Below are 20,000 nucleotides of genomic sequence, written 5' to 3'. Positions count from 1 at the left end.
CTTGTGCAGACACTTGCATTTTCTCATTGACTTTCCATAGCTTTTTACATGTTTTACAGTGCATGTTGGTCTAAAGCTGCAGTGGAAAACTCATCTGCTTGTTACTGTACCCACATTAAAACCAGTGCGCTCATTCTCTCTCATTGTAAAAGCTCTTATTGTACAGTAAGATCTCGTGTTCAACGTCATTTGGGAGAGATTTTAATGTTTACGATGGAATCTTTAGCTAAAATGGAAAACTCTCTTTCATGCCAAATCAACAACAGGCTACAATCTTCACAGCGATACATAGCGTATATATCAAAGCCTTTTCCAGGTCTTTGAGGTTAAACTACTGGATAAATACAAAACAATGGCAACAGCAGATCCCTGGATTTGTATAAATGTGGTCCGATCTCGCCCCAGTTTGTTTGGTGTCGACCTGTCTACAGCTGATAAATAACGGCACTAGCTGCAGCTGCATTTTTCCTTTTTTTTTTTTTTTTTTCAAACCAACCCTGTGTTCCAATCCCCATACTTCCCTACTATTTAGTATGCCAGAAAAAAAAGATTTAGGATGTCCCAATACATGCACGCCAATTGTAGTATGCTGAAAATACATAAATGCTCCACTAACTCCAATAGCATTTTGCAGTATTTGTCTCTTATTCTTGAAATTTCTCGACATAATGAAAGAAAATCTTCATATCTGATTTTTTTTTCTCTCCCGTCTGTGGCCCTAAAACTCTTCTGTACGTTAGTATGCAGTGTAGTAAAAATAAAGAGTACGTGATTTGGAACGCAGGGCAAGTCCTTCACATTTAACATTTGGAACGGCCCCAAAACATTGACATTAAGCAGGACGCTTTGATTGTAGGAGAATTATAACGTGAAACCGCACTGGGACGGAAAAAACACAGAGAAGGGAACAGTTAGGGGAATCTCGAAGGGGAAAACTCATTGTCAGATTGATGACAGTGCATTTTTTGACATGATACAATTCATTTTTAATGGTTTCCACTTGGTCCCCCCCAAGCCAAGAAGACTAATGCACAGTGGAACCAAGAAGTTGTACATTTAAATGATTCGAGGAGGTTTTTTTCCCCAGACATTTTTGTCCTGTTTTTTTTTTTTATATGTTCGTAAGCTTCATATCTTTCTTGGGCTTTAAATTGAAATCCTATAACAATGTAAGGCAAGGCAAGGCAAGTTTATTTCTATAGCACAATTCAGACACAAGGCCATTCAAAGAAGTGCTTTACAGGGGCAATATTAAAATACATAATACACATTATAAAAGATAGATAGATAGATAGATAGATAGATAGATAGATAGATAGATAGATAGATAGATAGATAGATAGATAGATAGATAGATAGATAGATAGATAGATAGATAGATAGATAGGCAAGGCAAGTTTATTTCTATAGCACAATTCAGACACAAGGCCATTCAAAGAAGTGCTTTACAGGGGGCAAGATTAAAATACGTAATACACATTAAAAAAGCGAATTAATAGAAATAAAACATTTAAAAGCTAATGAATAGAAATAGAACATTTAAATACAATAACAATGCAGGTTCAAATGGAAACAGTAAAAACACATCTCTGTGCACACGCTCTACACCAACAAAGTCGTGCCAAAGTGAATGGACAGTCCCAACAGCCAATAAGAACAGAGAATCGGAGCCTCGCTCTGATTGGTCAAAGTGTACAGCTCATGTTAACTTTGACCAATCAGAAATCATATACCCCAGCTTTAAAGGTACACTGTGTAAAAGAGAATTGTATGTCTTTCAGAACAGACATGGTAATATAATATCCATGAGTATGTTTTATTAAGTGTATAATCGCTTAAAAATAAAAGTTTTTTATTGTATTACCTTTAGAATGAGCATTTTACAGCTCTGGAAAACATTAAGAGAGACCACTCCAAATGTTCAGTGTCTCTTGTTTTACTCTTTAGAGGCATATGTTTGAGTAGAATGAACATTTCGGTTTTATTCTATAAACTACTGACAACATTTCTACCAAATTAATTCAAATACATTTTTTGTCATTAAAGAGCATTTTCAATAAGTAATATAGAGAGGAAGATTTAAGAAAAATCCAGACTGGTCTCTTATTTTTTTTCGGGGCTGTATAATGGATGTCCACCGTAGCTTCTGTAAATTCTCCCCAAAGTGTGGGGTTAGCAAGGGAGCGTTGACATCTATGCAACCTCACTTTCTAGACGCCGCTTAAACACTCGGATATTACACACTGCACCTTTAAAGTCTGCTCAGTCAATTAAACAGAAGGTTCAACATCAACATTAAATATCTTCCATCATAATAATGGAAAGAGAATTGAAGGAGACACGTCTGAATAGTCTTTCATCACATTTTCCACATCAGCGTTTCCTTAAACTTTTATTAATGTGTGGCTGCGGAGGGGAATATGAGTTCACAGCCAGGCAGACATTAGACAGTGCAGCACGCTACAGCGCGTATGTCATTTTTTTTCCCCCCTGTGTGTAAATTTTTATTACACACACACTACACGTGACAATTGAGAAAGATGTGTCACGTATTTTGAGTAGGAGCGAAAGTTTATGTAGAGTGTTAGATGGGAGTGTGTGTGTGTGTGTGTGTGTGTGTGTGTGTGTGTGTGTGTGTGTGTGTTGTCGCCAAAAATCTGCAGCAAATTTCTGTCCAAGATGGAAATTAAATTTATAGTATATTTGAATAATACTTTGAACCTTAACTCACAACTTTCAACTTCCCATGCACACCCGGAAAAACGGCCATTCCCTAGCACAAGGGTTTTTGTTCGAATAGCCATACTTACGTCCTACTAACGTCCTACTCATACTCATTTTGACGTCAATTTGAGTATGTTGTGGTTGTGTATGCGAGTTTGTGTAGGCGAGAAATGCTCGGATGAGTACTAACTTCCGGGAAGATTTTGTGTATGGATCGACAGGTTACTTTTCCAACTCAACCGCCCCCCAAAATGCATTGCGTCCTTTCAAACGGCATGGAAGTGTTGTTTTTTTAATTCTTTATTGCTTCTGTATACTTCAATGTAAACGATCCGACAAACCTCGCATACACAATGGATGGTTAAGTAGACAGTATGTAGTATATACATGTTGAGTATGTAGGAGGGAGGACGTTAGTAGGGCTTTTACAACACAGACACACTGGAATATGTCCTGAAATGCTGCACAACTCCAATCTACTGACTTTTTCTGGTGCACCTGAAGGGCACACTCACCCCGGAATTCCACTGGCTGCGCGTGCGGTGTCCAACGGTTTTGCTCCGTGCGCCCACGTCCGTCAATACCCACCGGCTCCGTTTTCAAAGCAGGCACGGCCAGCTCCGCTGAACAGCTGGAGTCGCGAGAACGAGGAGTTCCCGCGGTAATAAAAGTGACGGGCGATCGCTCTTGATAATATGATTCTCCTATATGGTATTTACACAACAACGAACGCAGGGAAGGTTATTGTTCCCATCCGAACGAGTAAAAGAACAGTGGACATGCTTGTATGTGTCACTGTTTTGAGAATGTCATCTGCAGTGAACACCGAGTGTCTTATTTTGAAAATTAACCGGAGGTTTTATTGTTTTGTCGGCGCCTGTGTTCCTGTCTATCTCGAAGTGTTCTGTGCTAAATTGATGCGGTGAGCTCAGGCATCCGGCAGAAATAGAAGCAGTGCGTATTTCACCGGAGAGCTGGAGCAGCAGCGGAGCAGAGAGACGGTGCAGCGGACGTGGTGGAAACTCACCCACTGACTGCTCTTAATTGTATTACTGTTTCTGCCGTGCTGGAGCGGAGAAGGACCGGAGACGCAGCCGGTGGAATTCGGCCTTCAGTGTCAATGGAAAGTCTCTTGACATATTACTCCAGTTACTGCTCTCCTTAAAACACCTTGATGTGCAGAGAGAGAGAGAGACATAGAGAGAAAGAGAGAGAGAGAGACATATAGAGAAAGAGAGAGAGAGAGAGGTGGAGGGAGAGAGAGAGAGAGAGAGGGAGAGATGGAGGGAGAGGTAGAGAGAGATGGAGAGATGGAGAGGGAGAGAGACAGAGAGAGGTAGAGAGAGAGAGAGAGAGAGAGAGAGAGGGGTGGAGGGAGAGGTAGAGAGAGAGAGAGAGAGAGAGAGAGAGGGAGAGAGAGAGAGAGAGAGAGAGAGAGAAGGACTGCAGCTTTCATATGGGTGGCCCAGCAGATGGAACGGAAAAGTAAAATCCGTCTGGCAGTGTTTGTTGTTAGTGCTTCTCTGCAATCCAAAGAGGATTCCTGTCTAGCTCAATGTGTGAGACAGACAGGGACACTGCCAGAGGCCTAGTCAACCATTTAACCCCTCATTCATTTGCATGGGACCAATGCATTGTCTCAGCAAAAAAATATATAACATGATGAGATATTCCCTGATCTTGACAAAAAGTGATTTTGACAACAAGCGTTCTCCAGAATCACTGACTCCACCTTTAAAGTAAAATATTCATCTCCTCAAAAATACATGTACAATCTTCTCACTGAAGTAGCCGTCATGTAAACCCAGAGTATATAAATATATATAAATAATATAAAGTATAACATTTAGGTCGTTTGACGGATACACAAATGGACAGATTTTGGGAGACTTTGCAGAGCATTGGAAATGTCTTCAAAAGTGCATTAAAGTTCCTGTGGTTTTATATATTTATATTATTCAGATCGGTCTTGTGATGGTCGGTGGAAAAAATATCTCTGAGTGCGTTTGGAAGCCAGATATTCCACACTCCATCCGACGGCTGACTGTCTGTGTTGTTTTATTTTTGTTTTAAGCCAGTAGACTAGAGAGAGGTGGAGAGAGAGATGGAGGGAGAGGTAGAGAGAGGGAGGGAGGGAGAGAGAGAAAGAGGGAGAGAGAGAGAGAGAGATGGAGAGGGAGAGAGAGAGAGGGAGAGAGAGAAAGAGGGAGAGAGATGGAGGGAGAGAGAGAGAGAGAGAGAGAGAGAGAGAGAGAGAGAGAGAGAGGGGGGGAGAGAGATAGATGGAGGCCTAGAACAGATGAGAAATGGCAGCCGCTTCCAGTTCCTTTTGCTAATAGCGACCTTGTGGTGAAGTCTGAGTGTCGGCAGGCAGCACATGTGAAATAACAGAACCAAAATAAACTAATATATCTAACATGAATGAATGGGAGCAAAGAAAAACAGTCCATCCAGGTTTTTTTTGGAAGTAATAAAAAAAGTTGATTGATTGTCACGTCAGAAATACATAAATCAAAAGCCTGGTTATAGAGTCGATTTGAGAAAAGATTTTCATATATCACCAGAAGCACTTGAAAGATTGAATTTAAAAAAAAAATTCAATATCTGTTTTGATTTGCTTGTCAACGCCATTTGAGATAAGTAGCTGATGGTTTTCTGTGACAATTTGACACACACACACACACACACACACACACACACACGCGCGCACACACACACACACACACACACACATACATACACTGCCTGGCCACATGTTTTGCACAACAGATTAACAAAATGACATATTGTGCATCAGTAGGCAGAAACAATGAAAATAAAATGCTTTTAGTATGTAGTAAGGTAGAAAGTATGTGATTTGGATCGCAGAGTGTGCATGTGTATGTTTGTATTCATGTTGATTAACTTCAAACTCAAAAATCTATTTGCATTGCAAAATTTTCAACTTTAATTTTTTTTACAGTGCAGCCTTTTGTTGTATCCAATCCAGACCAGAAACATTTTTTTCCGACTATAAACACTTGGAGAGCCCTTTGGTATTTTTCCTCTCTGATCTCTATCAAATTGGCACGAGCAGGAATTGGAATTATTTCATTGCTCACTCTCCCTGATTATATGATTATATATCTGGATCTGAAGCTTTTTGTCACAATTATCACATTGTGGAAACTTGGCTTCTCGAGTCTTTCCATCGCCACCCCCCAACCCCCCCTCTCTAGAAGCTGTCACCTTCTCTAAACTGAACATTATAATTTGATAATCTCCTCACTCATCATTTACAGATATTTCCAGTTTAGTGTCTCAGTTAATATAGGAAATCAAACATTCCCTGCGTTCCAATCCCCATACTCCCCTACTATTCAGTATGCCAGAAAAAAGATTTAGGATGTCCCAATACATGCGATTGTAGTATGCTGAAAATAAATAAATGCCCCACTAACTCCAATAGCATTTTGGAGTATTCATCTTTATTCTTGACATATCTTGACATAATGAAAAAAAAAATCTTCCTTTTCTGATTTTTTCCTCTCTCCTGTGGCCCTAAAACTCTTCTGTACTTTAGTATGTAGTAGTAAGAAGAAAGAGTATGTGATTTGGAACGCAGGGATTATGTAGGCTAGTGTATAGGCCTGTTTAAACTGGCTAAAAAAACTTGCTTAAATCCGCTTACATCCGACTATTTTTAGCAGGTTCACCTTGGTTTAAAAGACCTGTGTCAACTCGCTAATTTTTTGGTGTGAAAAGGTTATATGTCTGCTTGCACTAACATGAGCCAGTGTAATGGTAGCAATTCAATTTGGCATCCATGCACAAAGTTAAGTTGAGTTCATTAAAACTAACCCTGCGTTCCAAATCACATACTCTTTCTTTTTACTACACTACATACTAAAGCACAGAAGAGTTTTAGGGCCACAGGAGAGAAAAAAATCAGATAAGGAAGATTTATTTTTATTATGTCGAGAAATGTCAAGAATAAAGACGAATAATCCAACATGCTATTGGAGTAAGTGGGGCATTTTTGTATTTTTTAGCATACTAAAATTGACGTGCATGTATTGGGACATCCTAAATCTTTTTCTGGCATACTAAATAGTAGGGAAGTATGGGGATTGGAACGCAGGGTAACTTACCTGCTATTCAGTATGCCGGAAAAAGAGTTAGGATGTCCCAATACATGCATCTCAATTGTAGTATGCATAAAAATACCCAGACCAATTGTGTTTCGAAGTATGGAAACTAGCATGCTTATAAGAAAAAAAGAAACAGTATGTGATTTGGATCGTAGGGTGTGTATGTGTATGTTTTTATTTATGATCTTGATTTTCCTCCTGTATGTAGATCTCAAATCTTGAAGTTACATTACATATGCATAATAAGTTATCTCAACAAAAAGATCATTAGTTGGCTCGAATCTAGGCAGCGTTAAGGCATATTCAGTATGCCAGAAAAAGAGTTAGGATGTCCCAATACATGCATGTAAAATGCCAAATGACCCCAGACCAAATTGTGTTTTGCAGTTTGGAAGCCAGAATGCTTAGTATGTAGTAAAGTAAAAAATTATGTGATTTGGATCGCAGGGTGTGTGTGTGTATGTTTGTATTTATGTTGATTGTGATCTTGATTTACCTTCACTTGTAAGGACCACATTCCATTAAGTTGATATGCATGGTTAAATTTGCTTGGTTTAAAAGGCCCCTCCTCATATGTTTTGGCGAGGAACAACAGTTATTGTGTGGAGTGTGATCTAACAGTATTGTCTGTATGAGAAATGCACAAACAAAAGGAATGGGCTGGTGTGTGTTTGGCCGCAAAGAGAGAGAGAGAGAGAGAGGGAAAGAGAGAGAGAGAGGGGGGAGAGAGAGAGAGGGAAATAGAGGGAGATAGAGAGAGAGAGAGGGACAGAAAGAGACAGAGAGGGGGGAGAGAGGGAGAGAGAGAGAAAGAAAGAGAGAGAGATAGACAGAGAGAGGGAGATAGACAGAGAGGGAGAGGATTTCTCTCTTGAACGTTTCTGTGTCTAGATGTGGCCAAGTTTTAAGGAGTCAAAGGGCCTTAAAGCTATAGTACTTAGTACTTAACATTTGGTCACATTCAAGCCATTGCAAGATGAGTTGATATAAAGTTGATTAAGCCTATTATCAGCTCCACAAAACTCTCTCTGTATTTCTCAGTATGGCAGCGTTTACAAACTGGTGTCCCCCCTGACACTGGTGCAGGAGCTCAGAAAAATCCCAAGAAGAGCCCAAGAAAAGTTTCAGTTGTTGATTCTACTGCTTCGAAAAATCCTGGACATACAGCAAAACTTCTGGTATAATCCATGTGCGATCACTGAAGGCTTTACCTCATGTAGATGCACATACAGTGTTGTTGTAATTACTCAGAATTCCTCATGGGGAAGGGGGTGGGGGGGGGTGTGGGCTACATAAGTTACGCAATAGAGCTTTAAGTGTCAAATATATCCACCCCCCCTGTTGCTCTGTGGACACTTTGAGTTCATCCAACTGCATAAAAAATTATATTCTTTCTTGCCCAACACTCTGCACCAAACTAACGAAGCCGTGAAGTCTTATAAAAATCCTCAGAACTAGAAGAAATGGCATGTGTTTCTCGAGCCGCCTCTGCTCTTGATAGCTGTGGTGAGTTTTGCTCAGTTCCTCTGTCCACTCGATTACTTTTTAATAGTTTCCATTCATGAAAACGATCGGCTCTGCCAAGAAAAAATGGTGCCTTTTGTTTTACAGGATTATTTTGAGCAATTTGAGTAGTTTGACTTTGTACAATATGAAACGTGCCTGTTTGAAAACATCTGTTGCGATTGGGGAGGAAATGTTGGTGGGTCTAGAGAGGCTCATTTTGCACAAATTCAGGGAGTTTTTAACTTTGAGAAATACAAATTTTTGGTCCAAAATATGAAAATGTAATCTGACAAAATCTGGTTGAAAGCCTCTTGTTTTTTATACCTTGATGACAGAGGTGAAAACACATGGTAAAATATGGGGCGCTCCGGTGGTGTAGTGGATAGAGCGTGTACCATATTGGCTCAGGCCTTCGTTGCAGTGGTCGCGGGTTCAAATCTGACCCGTGGACCTTTACTGCAGGTCATCCCCCCTCTCTCTCTCTCTGTCTCCCCATTTCAACTCTGTACTGTCTAATAAAGCTTGAAAATGCAGAGAAATTATCTTTAAAAAAAATAATAATAATATCGGCTACATTTTTAAAATATGTTAGAACTATTCAATCGTTATTTAATAATAATAATAATAATAATAATAATAATAATAATAATAATAATAATAATAATAATAATAATAATAATAATAATAATAATAATAATAACCATAATTCCTGTTGCTTGTTGTTTTCAGAGGTGGGTCCCCCTAAAGACTTGGTGACGAGCGATGTGACGGACAGCAGTTTTGCGGTGCAGTGGACGGCGGCGCCCGGGAACGTGAACTCGTATCGCGTCCGATGGAAATCTCTGATCTCTGAGGAATCAGGAGAGAAATCTGTCCAGGGACGAGTCACTAACACTGTGCTAGACGGTCTCAGTCCAGAAACACTCTACCAGGTAATTTTTAGACATATTTTTTACTATACTTTTATTTTTTATTTATTTATTATTATTTTTTGATCTGTGGATTTCGTAAAATGACATGTTTTTTTTTAAACTTTTTATTATTATTATTATTATTATTATTATTATTATTATTATTATTATTATTATTATTATTATTATTATTATTATTATTATTATTATTATTATTTATTAATTACTTTTATTTTCTATGCACATATGTAAAGCACTTTGTGACCCTGTCTGTGAAAAGCGCTTTATAAATACATTGTACTTACTTACTTAGGAGTATTTTTTACTATTACTTTTCTTTTCTTCTTTTTTTTCTTCTTCCATAAACAATTTAAAAAAATAATAATTATGCAAACATACAAACATTTACAACCCCCCAAAAAGTGCTACATAAATACATTTTACTTCTTTACTTACTTAGGTTTCTGTGGTCGCCGTCTACGGTCACAAAGACAGTGAACCGCTCACCGGACAGGAGACCACTGATGGTAAGAAATGCAATGTTTGATCAGCTCTGTGGTCCAGATGTTTAAAAGTCAATTCTCAGCTCAAAAACCCATTTCTTTAACCCCTCAGAGTTAAGGGGGAAGTTTAGGAATGTTTTACTATATTCCCATCGGATATTTTGGCAGACAATCTAATGTTTTGATTAGAAGGCAGCGAGCCAATATGACTATGAGCCAAAGTAGATTCAATACTTCCTTTTATCAGGAAAACAAAATAAATGTTATGGCACGCATGATCGTACAGTTGGCCTCTCTCTCTCTCTCTCTCTCTCTCTCTCTCTCTCTCTCTCTCTCTCTCTCTCTCTCTCTCTCTCTCTCTCTCTCTCTCTCTCTCTCTCTCTCTCTCTCTCGTCTAGTCCGTGGAATAAGTCCAAATTTAAATTAAGGTCAATCAATATAGATTTGTTTCAAGACTGTAGTTTGAAGTGGAATGCCAAATTTTTATGCTCAGAAATGACAGATGTTGGTCCAATGTGTGTGTGTGTTTCCTGTGGACTACATACTGACATATTGCATCATACACACTTCAGCGGTGCTATCCCTGCGTTCCAAATCACATACTTTTTATTTTTACTACACTACATACTAAAGTACAGAAGAGTTTTAGGGCCACAGACAGGAGAGAAAAAAAAGTCAGATTTTACCATGTTGAGAAATGTCAAGAATAAAGATGAATACTGCAAAATGCAATTGGAGTTAGTGAGGCATTTATGTATTTTTCAGCACACTTCAATTGACGTGCATGTATTGGGACATCCTAAATCTTTTTCTGGCATACTAAATAGTAGGGAAGTATGGGGATTGGAACGCAGGGCAAGTTACATCTCCGGGCTTCAACACATTTCTTCAAACCTATCAACACATTCAAGCGAGAGAGTTGGATGCTGTGATTTTTTCCGGCAATAAAAAAAATTCTCCAGAGTGAAATCATTTAGTCTAGAAAACTTTCCTTTGGCTCGTTAAACAAACACATTTATTCCCCCGCAACGTTTTTACTGTTTAATCACTTGCAGAATCAAGTCAAATAATTACATTTTTATAGAGCTTTAGTTGTTTAAGGGGGTAAACGGAAAATGTGGTCAGCATTTCCTTCCCCATCTGATAACCTTTCGGTAAATGTCTAGATCATAAGCTATTAGATTTATCATGAAGTTGATTGTATTAGACCCCGTTTCCACCTGGCATTAACATGTGGTTTTTGTGATCCGATCACATGAATACAGCTCTAACTACAGGTGAGAACACTCTCAAGACGCATTGAGATCGGATCACAAAAACCACATTCGGAGGTGGTTTACGTCGCTTGTGTCGCTTGTGTTCGCATTCGTTTGGTAGTGGAAACACGAATGTGGTTTGTGTCCACATTAGGGACCTCCTACTCAACTGCTGCCCCCTGCCTGGGAGGAAATACGTTGAAAATGCATCACTGGCGTTCATGCAGCTTTTATAGAAGCCTCATGAACGAGTTGCAAATGACAAGCTTACTCCTCTGTTTTCATTTCACTGCGTAAATCTGAAAACACGGAAATCGCTGCTATTGACTGGAGAGCTGCAAGGCAACTACTTCCTGTTCTTATCTGCTTAAGAATAAAAGTCAACTCGCGTTTGGCTAGTAACATGCTTTTAATGTGAAGGCGCACAGGAAATATTCTGTTCGCATATACAGTAGCCTATCTTAACTGCATACAGAAAGCCGCCCGTGTAGCCTACTGGTGGTGGTGACAAGAGCGTATCAAACGTTAGAAAAGCCGCCCGGTAAACACACATCTTTCACCAGCCAAAGAGGCGTAATAACTTACTCGCCTAAGAGTTTTTACTTTTATATAGACTACTATCTATGATATTTCCCGCATTTGGCGAGAGCCCTCTAAGCAGTGTTGTGCATCGCGCCTCCTTGTCCAAATGAGACAGTAGCATATCTCGTCAACCTAGACTGGTCATTATCTTCGCATGTAATGCATTTTAATAGCAAATGCGATTAAAACTGTGGCACTGTATGTTTACTTGTTTGAACCCCACCGGTTAAAAACACCAATGCAAACGGAAATGATGAACGTGTTGATTTAAATACAGCGCGGGTAAATGGAATCCGATCACAAGTAGACACAGAAGTCACATTTGAAAATACAAGTGGGAACATACGGACTGAGAGCTGTCCACTTGTAACCAGATTCAAAAAGTCAGATGTTAATGCCAGGTGGAAACAGGGTCTTAGTCAACAGTTGAGGTATGCCTCCAGTTATGCCTTTGGGGTGACTGTGGCTCAGGTGGTAGAGCGGGTCGGCCGATGATCAAAGGGTTGGAGGTTCGATCCCCGCCCTGCCACCTGTGTCATAGTTGTTGTGTCCTTGGGCAAGACACTTCACCCACCTTGCCTCGTGTGAATGTCGATAGTTAGCCTGCTATCGGTGTATGAATTTGTGTGTGAATGGTAACGTGTAAATGGGAACAGGTCTCCCTTGAAAAAGAGTCTCCGGACTCAATGGGATTTACCTGTATAAATAAAGGTTAAAAAAAAAAAAAAGTTATGAATACACAATGATTAAGGGATATGAATGGAAGGCAAACTTGGCCCGAGACAGAGAGGGAGACAAGATTGTTTTAAAGGAATAGTTCACCCATACGTAACCAACGTTCTATCATTATAAAATCTCTATTATAATATAATGAATGAGGTTTTTCTTCCCTCAGTCTTCCCTTGGCCCAGCTGTCCTGTTAATCCTGACCCTTCATTTAACCATGTGTGATGACAAACATGGTCAAATGAAGGGTTAGTTGTTTGCACATTTATACTACATAGGATCTCAGAGTTCAATACACCTTCATATTTCCACTAGTGAAGTAGGTCTTTAGATTTGAAAGAAATACTAAATATTAGCAAATAAATATCCACTTAAATCTTTTTTATAATTAATTGTTGTCCAATGGGGGTAATAACTGCACACATATCTTAACCTAAATCGAGTTTCTAAAAATGTACTTTTTTTTCTTTTTATTCTAGCCTCCGCTGCTGGTAAAAAGTTAATCGTTTCGGACGAGACCGAACGCACCATGAAAGTCACGTGGAAGCCGGCCCCTGGTAAAGTGGTAAACTACCGGCTGAAGTACGTCCCCGTTGGAGGAGGGGCGGACGAAGTGAGAACGAGGGTCCCGGGAACAGTCACTTCCACCGTCATGAAACGCCTACAACCGATTACCTCGTACAACATCACGGTTCACCCCATCTACAAGCGCGGGGAAGGAAAAGCAAGGCAAGGAGTAGGAACGACACGTACGTTTGGTCCATAATTCAACCCTATGACAGACACAGACACACTGCCACCAAAGAAGTCCTGGTCTTGTCTTGGCCGGGACTCACTTGTTAAAAGAGATTTTTTTTTTGGCATTTTCAAGCTTTATTAGACAGTAGAAGAGTTGAAATGGGGTGAGAGAGAGAGAGAGGGGGGATGACCTGCAGTAAAGGTCCACGGGTCGGATTTGATCCCGCGACCATTGCAGCAAAGGCAAGAGCTAATATGGTACGCACTCTATCCACTACGCCACCGGAGACTTCTCCTGGTTAAATAAAGGTTAAAAAAATAAATAAAAAAAATAAAAAAATAAAGTCCATCTTAAACCGTGATGTTCTAACGTGAGGTCGTTATGATAAAACATTGTTATTGGTGGAAGGATGTGAAAAATAATCTGTTGCTGAGGTGATTTTAGCATTCTTTTGTGGAGCCTGTCCAAGATTATAAGGGTATTTTTCTTTGCCAAACTGAAATTTAAAATGTTGGTATGATATTTGAAAAGCTGTTTTTTTTTTGGGGGGGGGGGGATTTTTTGGATGGTGGCAATGCCTTTTACCCGACTTACGTAGAGTTAGACACATTCATAGACGTGTTTTTTTGTTCTCTGCCTGAAGTCTGATGCTAGTTTGAATGGTGGAATATGCATCAATTTAACATTAGCAAGGCACTGCAGGTGAATAGGTAAAACATCTTATAGAAATCATCATGAAACTTTGCTTATTGATTACTTACATAAACTGGTTGGCCAGTAACCATGAGGTCGCTGGTTCCTCCTCCCAGTAACCATGAGGTCTCTGGTTCCTTCTCCCAGTAACCATGAGGTCTCTGGTTCCTTCTCCCAGTAACCATGAGGTCTCTGGTTCCTCCTCCCAGTAACCATGAGGTCTCTGGTTCCTCCTCCCAGTAACCATGAGGTCTCTGGTTCCTCCCAGTAACCATGAGATCTCTGGTTCCTCCTCCCAGTAACCATGAGGTCTCTGGTTCCTCCTCCCAGTAACCATGAGGTCTCTGGTTCCTCCCAGTAACCATGAGGTCTCTGGTTCCTCCTCCCAGTCACCATGAGGTCTCTGGTTCCTCCTCCCAGTCACCATGAGGTCTCTGGTTCCTCCTCCCAGTAACCATGAGGTCTCTGGTTCCTCCTCCCAGTAATCATGAGGTCTCTGGTTCCTCCCAGTAACCATGAGGTCTCTGGTTCCTCCTCCCAGTCACCATGAGGTCTCTGGTTCCTCCTCCCAGTAACCATGAGGTCTCTGGTTCCTCCCAGTAACCATGAGGTCTCTGGTTCCTCCTCCTAGTCACCATGAGGTCTCTGGTTCCTCCTCCCAGTAACCATGAGGTCTCTGGTTCCTCCTCCCAGTAACCATGAGGTCTCTGGTTCCTCCCAGTAACCATGAGGTCTCTGGTTCCTCCTCCCAGTAACCATGAGGTCTCTGGTTCCTCCTCCCAGTAACCATGAGGTCTCTGGTTCCTCCTCCCAGTAACCATGAGGTCTCTGGTTTGATCCCCGGCACCGGACAGGAGGGTGTTAGTAGTAAAACTAGTGTTAGTTGGTATTACGTCTACGGTGCCCACCATCTCTACCATTGTTTCCTTGAGCAAGTCACTTAACCCCAAACTGCTCCAGGGGCGCAGAACTATGGCTGACCCTGCGCTCTGACCCCCTCTGGAGTGTGGGGACTTGAGAGGGGAGATGAGAAAAGATGAATTTCAACCATTGTAGCCATTGACTCATAAAGTTACTCATCTTAACTTAACTTAATATGGTCATTTCTAATGCCCATATCTACTTTAAAGGTGCAGTGTGTAATACCTGAATAATAATATATTGGCATCTAGTGGTGAAGGTTCTAGATTGCAACGCTCCCTGGGTAACCCCACCCCTTTCGAATAATAACAGAAGCTATAGTGGCCTTCAAGGACAAGAACATTAATGCACCTGATGACAATCCAACCATGACGCTTCCAACATGGCGGCGCACAGGGCGTGGTCCATGGTATGGGGAAATATGGAGATATAAGAGACCCTTTCAGCTATTATAAACTTAATTAAACACACTTATGGATATTATAATTATTTTCTACTAAGTCTGCTATGAAAAAATTCCCAAAATTCTACACACTGCAGGTGTAATATTAACACAAGTCAAATGGGATTCAGTAAATCAAACTTCCAGATAGATTTTTTTCCATTGTTCCACCAAAAACAATATTTTCGGGGCCGACTTCAAGTTTAAAAACACTTGTTAAGATGATTATTTTTGCTGCCGAGCTGCAAAGAAGCAATGTCTTTTTTTTCACCAGAACACTAAAATCACAGATGAACACATTAATGCTAAATCACACGCTACTCATTACTAACACACAGCATGACTTTCTTACCCAATGACTCTGAGCTCAAGGTATTGTATTATGGACTAATGACAAACTGGCTTGAATGTGGTGTGGCTGAATTACTTTTTTTTTAAACCTTTTGCAATGAGTAGGTGCTACGAAGAACTTTTGAATATTTCTGAAATAGTCAAATTTTTCCTCTAATAATCATACATTACATGTAACAGCAAACGAGACCATCACCATCAGTGCAAAGCATGCTATTTTTATATAGTTTTATAACGCCTTTGTCATGGGTATACACTCACCCAGGAACAACAGCTGGCGTAGGTAAAAAAAACACTACCTCTTTCATCCAAAGGGTGGCGCTAGAATTAACACAAGCTGAAAGTTCCTCATAGCACCTTTAATTATTTTGTGTTAATTTTTCAAAATTTCTTCACAAGTTTGTCCTGAATTTCTGTACTTTTTTTAATTTTTTTTTTAATTTCAGTGTCGCCGTACAAGGCTCCCAGAAACCTCCAAACATCGGAGCCCACCAAGACCAGTTTTAGGGTGACATGGGACGCAGCTCCGGGGGAAGTTAGGGGCTACAAAGTCACTTTTCACCCCGTTGGAAATGACATTGACCTGGGGGAGCTCCTGGTCGGCCCCTATGATAACACGGTGGTTCTAGAGGAACTCAGGTACGTTTTTCTTAAGATTGTTTTGGGTCGACTGTGTCTCAGGTGGTAGAGCGGGTCGGCCGATGATCGAAGGGTTGGCGGTTCGATTCCCGCCCTGCCACTTGTGTCATGGTTGTTGTGTCCTTGGGCAAGACACTTCACCCACCTTGCCTCGTGTGAATGTTGATAGTTAGCCTGCTATCGGTGTGTGAATGGGAACAGGTTTCCCTTATAAAAGAGTCTCCGGTCTCAATGGGATTTACCTGTATGAATAAGGGTTAATAAAACGGGTCAGGGGTACTTTTCCACAACACGGTCGTTAGAGGAACTCAGGTAAGTTTTTCTTAAAGTCCCATGTAAAACCAAAATCCACAAAATACTTCTAACTGTCGTATCTATCTATCTATCTATCTATCTATCTATCTATTTATCTATCTATCTATCTATCCATCTATCTATCTATCTATCTATCTATCTATCTATCTATCTATCTATCTATCTATCTATCTATCTATCTATCTATCTATCTATCTATCTATCTATCTATCTATCTATCTATCTATCTATCTATCTATCTATCTATCTATCTATCTATCTATCTATCTATCCTTCTAACTATGTCATATGGGGAGTTAGCTGCTTGATAGTAAACCATCTGAAAAAGAGTTATAGGCATATTTATCAATCCAAATTAAAGATATTGTCATTTTATGTTTGATAAACTTTACAGAAGTTCCGCTCAGATGAGCCTATGGGCTATGCTCTGCTTCTTATGACGCAATAAGTATTTTGAACCAATCTTTATTTTTCATCAGATTTTTGTTCAAGCTAATTGAGACACCCAGCTTTGATTTCATATATTGTTTTGAACTATTATTATTATATAGACCAGTTCTTCTAGAGGCTTTAACATTTAGGGCGTTTTCACAACGAACAGTTCGAATCAAGATCCATCTTTTTTGATACCTTGTATACGTTTGATTCAGTTAGGTTTGGTCTCACATTGCCGTTATTTAAGCGCACTGAAGAAATTTCCAAGACATAATAACTAAGTCCTGTCGTCAAAATGGGTTGGGCAGGGGGCACCCTTAGCTCAGTTGGTAGGGCGTCCCCCCCCATGGACCTCGGCCAGCAGCGGACCCGTTTTCAATTCCAGCCCGCGGTCGTTCTCTGCATGTCACTCCCCTCTCTGCCCCATTTAAACTCTGTCTCTACACTATCAATACATCTTAAAAATGCCAAAAAAATATCTTAAAAAAATAAAATGGGTTGAGCCAACCATTTAAGGAATCAATACATATTTGACACAACAAACAATTCGAACCAAGATCCATCTTTTTGTTATCTTGTATACATTTGATTAAAAAAAAAATCTTTATTGAACATGTACAAACTAATACAAACAAAATAAAACGAATGAGCAGTAAAAAAAGGAAAAACATTTAATTAAAAAATTAAAAAGGCAAGGCAAGGCAAGTTTATTTATATAGCACAATTCAGACACAAGGCCACTCAAAGTGCTTTACAGGGGCAAGATTATAATACATAAAACACATTATAAAACATTTAAACGCGAATAAAAGAAGCAAATAAAATAAAAATTGCAGGTTAAAATGGAGACACATTATAAAACATTTAAAAGCTAATAAAAGAAGCAAATAAAATAAAAATTGCAGGTTAAAATGGAAACAAAAAAGTCTTCAGACTCGATTTAAAAGAACCGAACAAACAAATGGGACCCTTAAGGATCCTAAGAAACAGATACATAACTCAAATAATATAATTCATGTTCAAAAGGGATAGGAAGAAGTTTAAAACTTTGCTTTGGTTTCATATTGCCGTTTTTTAAGCGCACTGAAGAACTTTCCAAGACATAATAACTACGTCCTGTCGTCAAAATGTGTTAAGCCCACCATATAAGGAATCAATACATATTTGATGGTAAAAAAAGTTACCCTCATGGTTGGGCTCCTAAATCACTTGAGACAACACAGCAAGAGAGAGTTTCTTCAACTTCAAATGACCTTAGTCAGCGTCTTTAGTAATGATGTCATGGTTAATGCTAGTTCCGCCCTAATAACTACCACTTACCGCAGCCCTAAAACACATTGCAGCCACCTGGATTCCCCCCTCGTAACCTCCCAAACACACCTATGTATGTGTGAAAGTGAACTATTAGCCAGGGGCGGATTTACCCTTCGTTCCGAATCGCATACTCTTTCCTTTTTCTATTCTACATACTACATCTGACCATAAAAAGAATCTAGTTAGGATGCAGTAGGCTATTTTTATATAGTTTTTCATTATGCCTGATTTTTTCAAATCTTCCTAAAGAAATGCACACACGACTGGCACACGCTAGCGGCCGTAATGTCGTAATAACACTACCGCTTTTGTCCAAAGGGGGCGCCATAGTCTACAAAAAACTCATGTCGTAAAAACTCATGTCGTCCTCGTAGTCACTTTGTAATACAGCCATCTGAAACACATTGAGAGCTACTAATTGAGATTGTGAAAGACTGATTTTGGGAGCTTATGTCATGTCTGTTGTTTCCCTCCAGGAAAACTGATAACTCCTTCACACACACACACACACACACACACACACACACACACACACACACACACACACACACACACACACACACACACACACACACACACACACACACACACACACACACACACACACACACACACACACACACACTTATGTCATGTCTGTTGTTTCCCTCAGGGCAGGAACAAATTACTCGGTTGCTGTGTTCGGGATGTTTGATGGAGGACAGAGTCTGCCTCTGGCCGGGAAGGAAAAGACAACGCTTAGCGACGCGCCCGAAACGCCTCTGCCTAAACCCTCTGGTAAAAGCTGATAACTCCTACACACACACACACACATATATAAGCACACACACACACACACACACATGTATATAAGCGTTCATATACACACACACACACACACATACGAGCACACACAGATATAAGCACACACACACACACGCAGGCACGCAGGCAGGCAGGCAGGCAGGCAGGCACACACACACCCACACAGGTTGCACACTACAGACACGTATCTACGCAGGCTTGCACACACACACAAACACACACACACACACTACATATACAAATGCACGCTTGCAAACACACACACACACACACATGCAGGCAGGCAGGTAGGCAGGCACTCACTCACGCACGCACGCACACACACACACACACACACACACACACACGCACACTCTTTAGCAGGCCTGCAGACCAGACGCTCGCCAATACCAGTAACTTCTTAAAAAACTCCGCCCCAGATTAGCGCCAGAATGTTGAATTTATTTGTTGTCTAGTGGAATTAATATCACTGTTGTTTCGTAATCGCCGACCGAAAATTGGACGCAGATGATTATGATTAGAACAAATTATTTAGAGTTGCTTGGCCCACAATTCTTAACCCTCCATCGTTTATCATTCTTAAAGTAATGTGTGTGAGTTAAATGACATGCCATTTGACAAAACTGTTGACACCAACTTTTATAAATTGCCCAATGGGACATGTTCCCTTAAGACTGCCTCATATTTTTGCGACGTATTTCACATGTGAGCGGCCATATTTAAACCATTAAATTCAAACCACAACTAACAACTCTACGGGTCTGAAAAGAATTAAGAGACCAGTCTGGATTTTTCTTCAAATCTTCATCTATACATTACTTATTTAAAATGCTCTAAATGACAAAAAATATATTGTGAATTTGGTTGAAATGTTGTCAGTAGTTTATATTATAAAACCCAAATGTTCATTCTACTCAAACATATGCCTCTAAAGAGTAAAACGAGAGACAATGAACATTTGGAGTGGTCTCTTCATTTTTTCCAGAGCTGTATATAGTATGTTGAGGCG

General features: G+C 40.0%; 1 protein-coding gene across 4 annotated transcripts in view; it reads left to right on the top strand.

Moving 5' to 3' along the window:
- The window catches only part of col12a1b (collagen, type XII, alpha 1b), a 184,809-nt gene that overhangs the window by 36,086 nt on the left and 128,723 nt on the right, over positions 1-20,000 (top strand). For all 4 annotated transcript variants that reach the window (XM_080048160.1, XM_080048159.1, XM_080048158.1 and 1 more), the window contains exons 15-19: positions 9,090-9,292; positions 9,732-9,798; positions 12,818-13,087; positions 15,931-16,123; positions 18,840-18,964. In XM_080048160.1, the coding sequence (XP_079904286.1) occupies positions 9,090-9,292; positions 9,732-9,798; positions 12,818-13,087; positions 15,931-16,123; positions 18,840-18,964 (858 nt within the window). The remainder of the gene's footprint in view (positions 1-9,089; positions 9,293-9,731; positions 9,799-12,817; positions 13,088-15,930; positions 16,124-18,839; positions 18,965-20,000) is intronic.

Source organism: Ammodytes marinus, assembly GCF_949987685.1.
Source record: "Ammodytes marinus genome assembly, chromosome: 19".
Lineage (NCBI taxonomy): Eukaryota > Metazoa > Chordata > Actinopteri > Uranoscopiformes > Ammodytidae > Ammodytes > Ammodytes marinus.
This window is presented reverse-complemented; position numbering and strand designations above follow the sequence as displayed.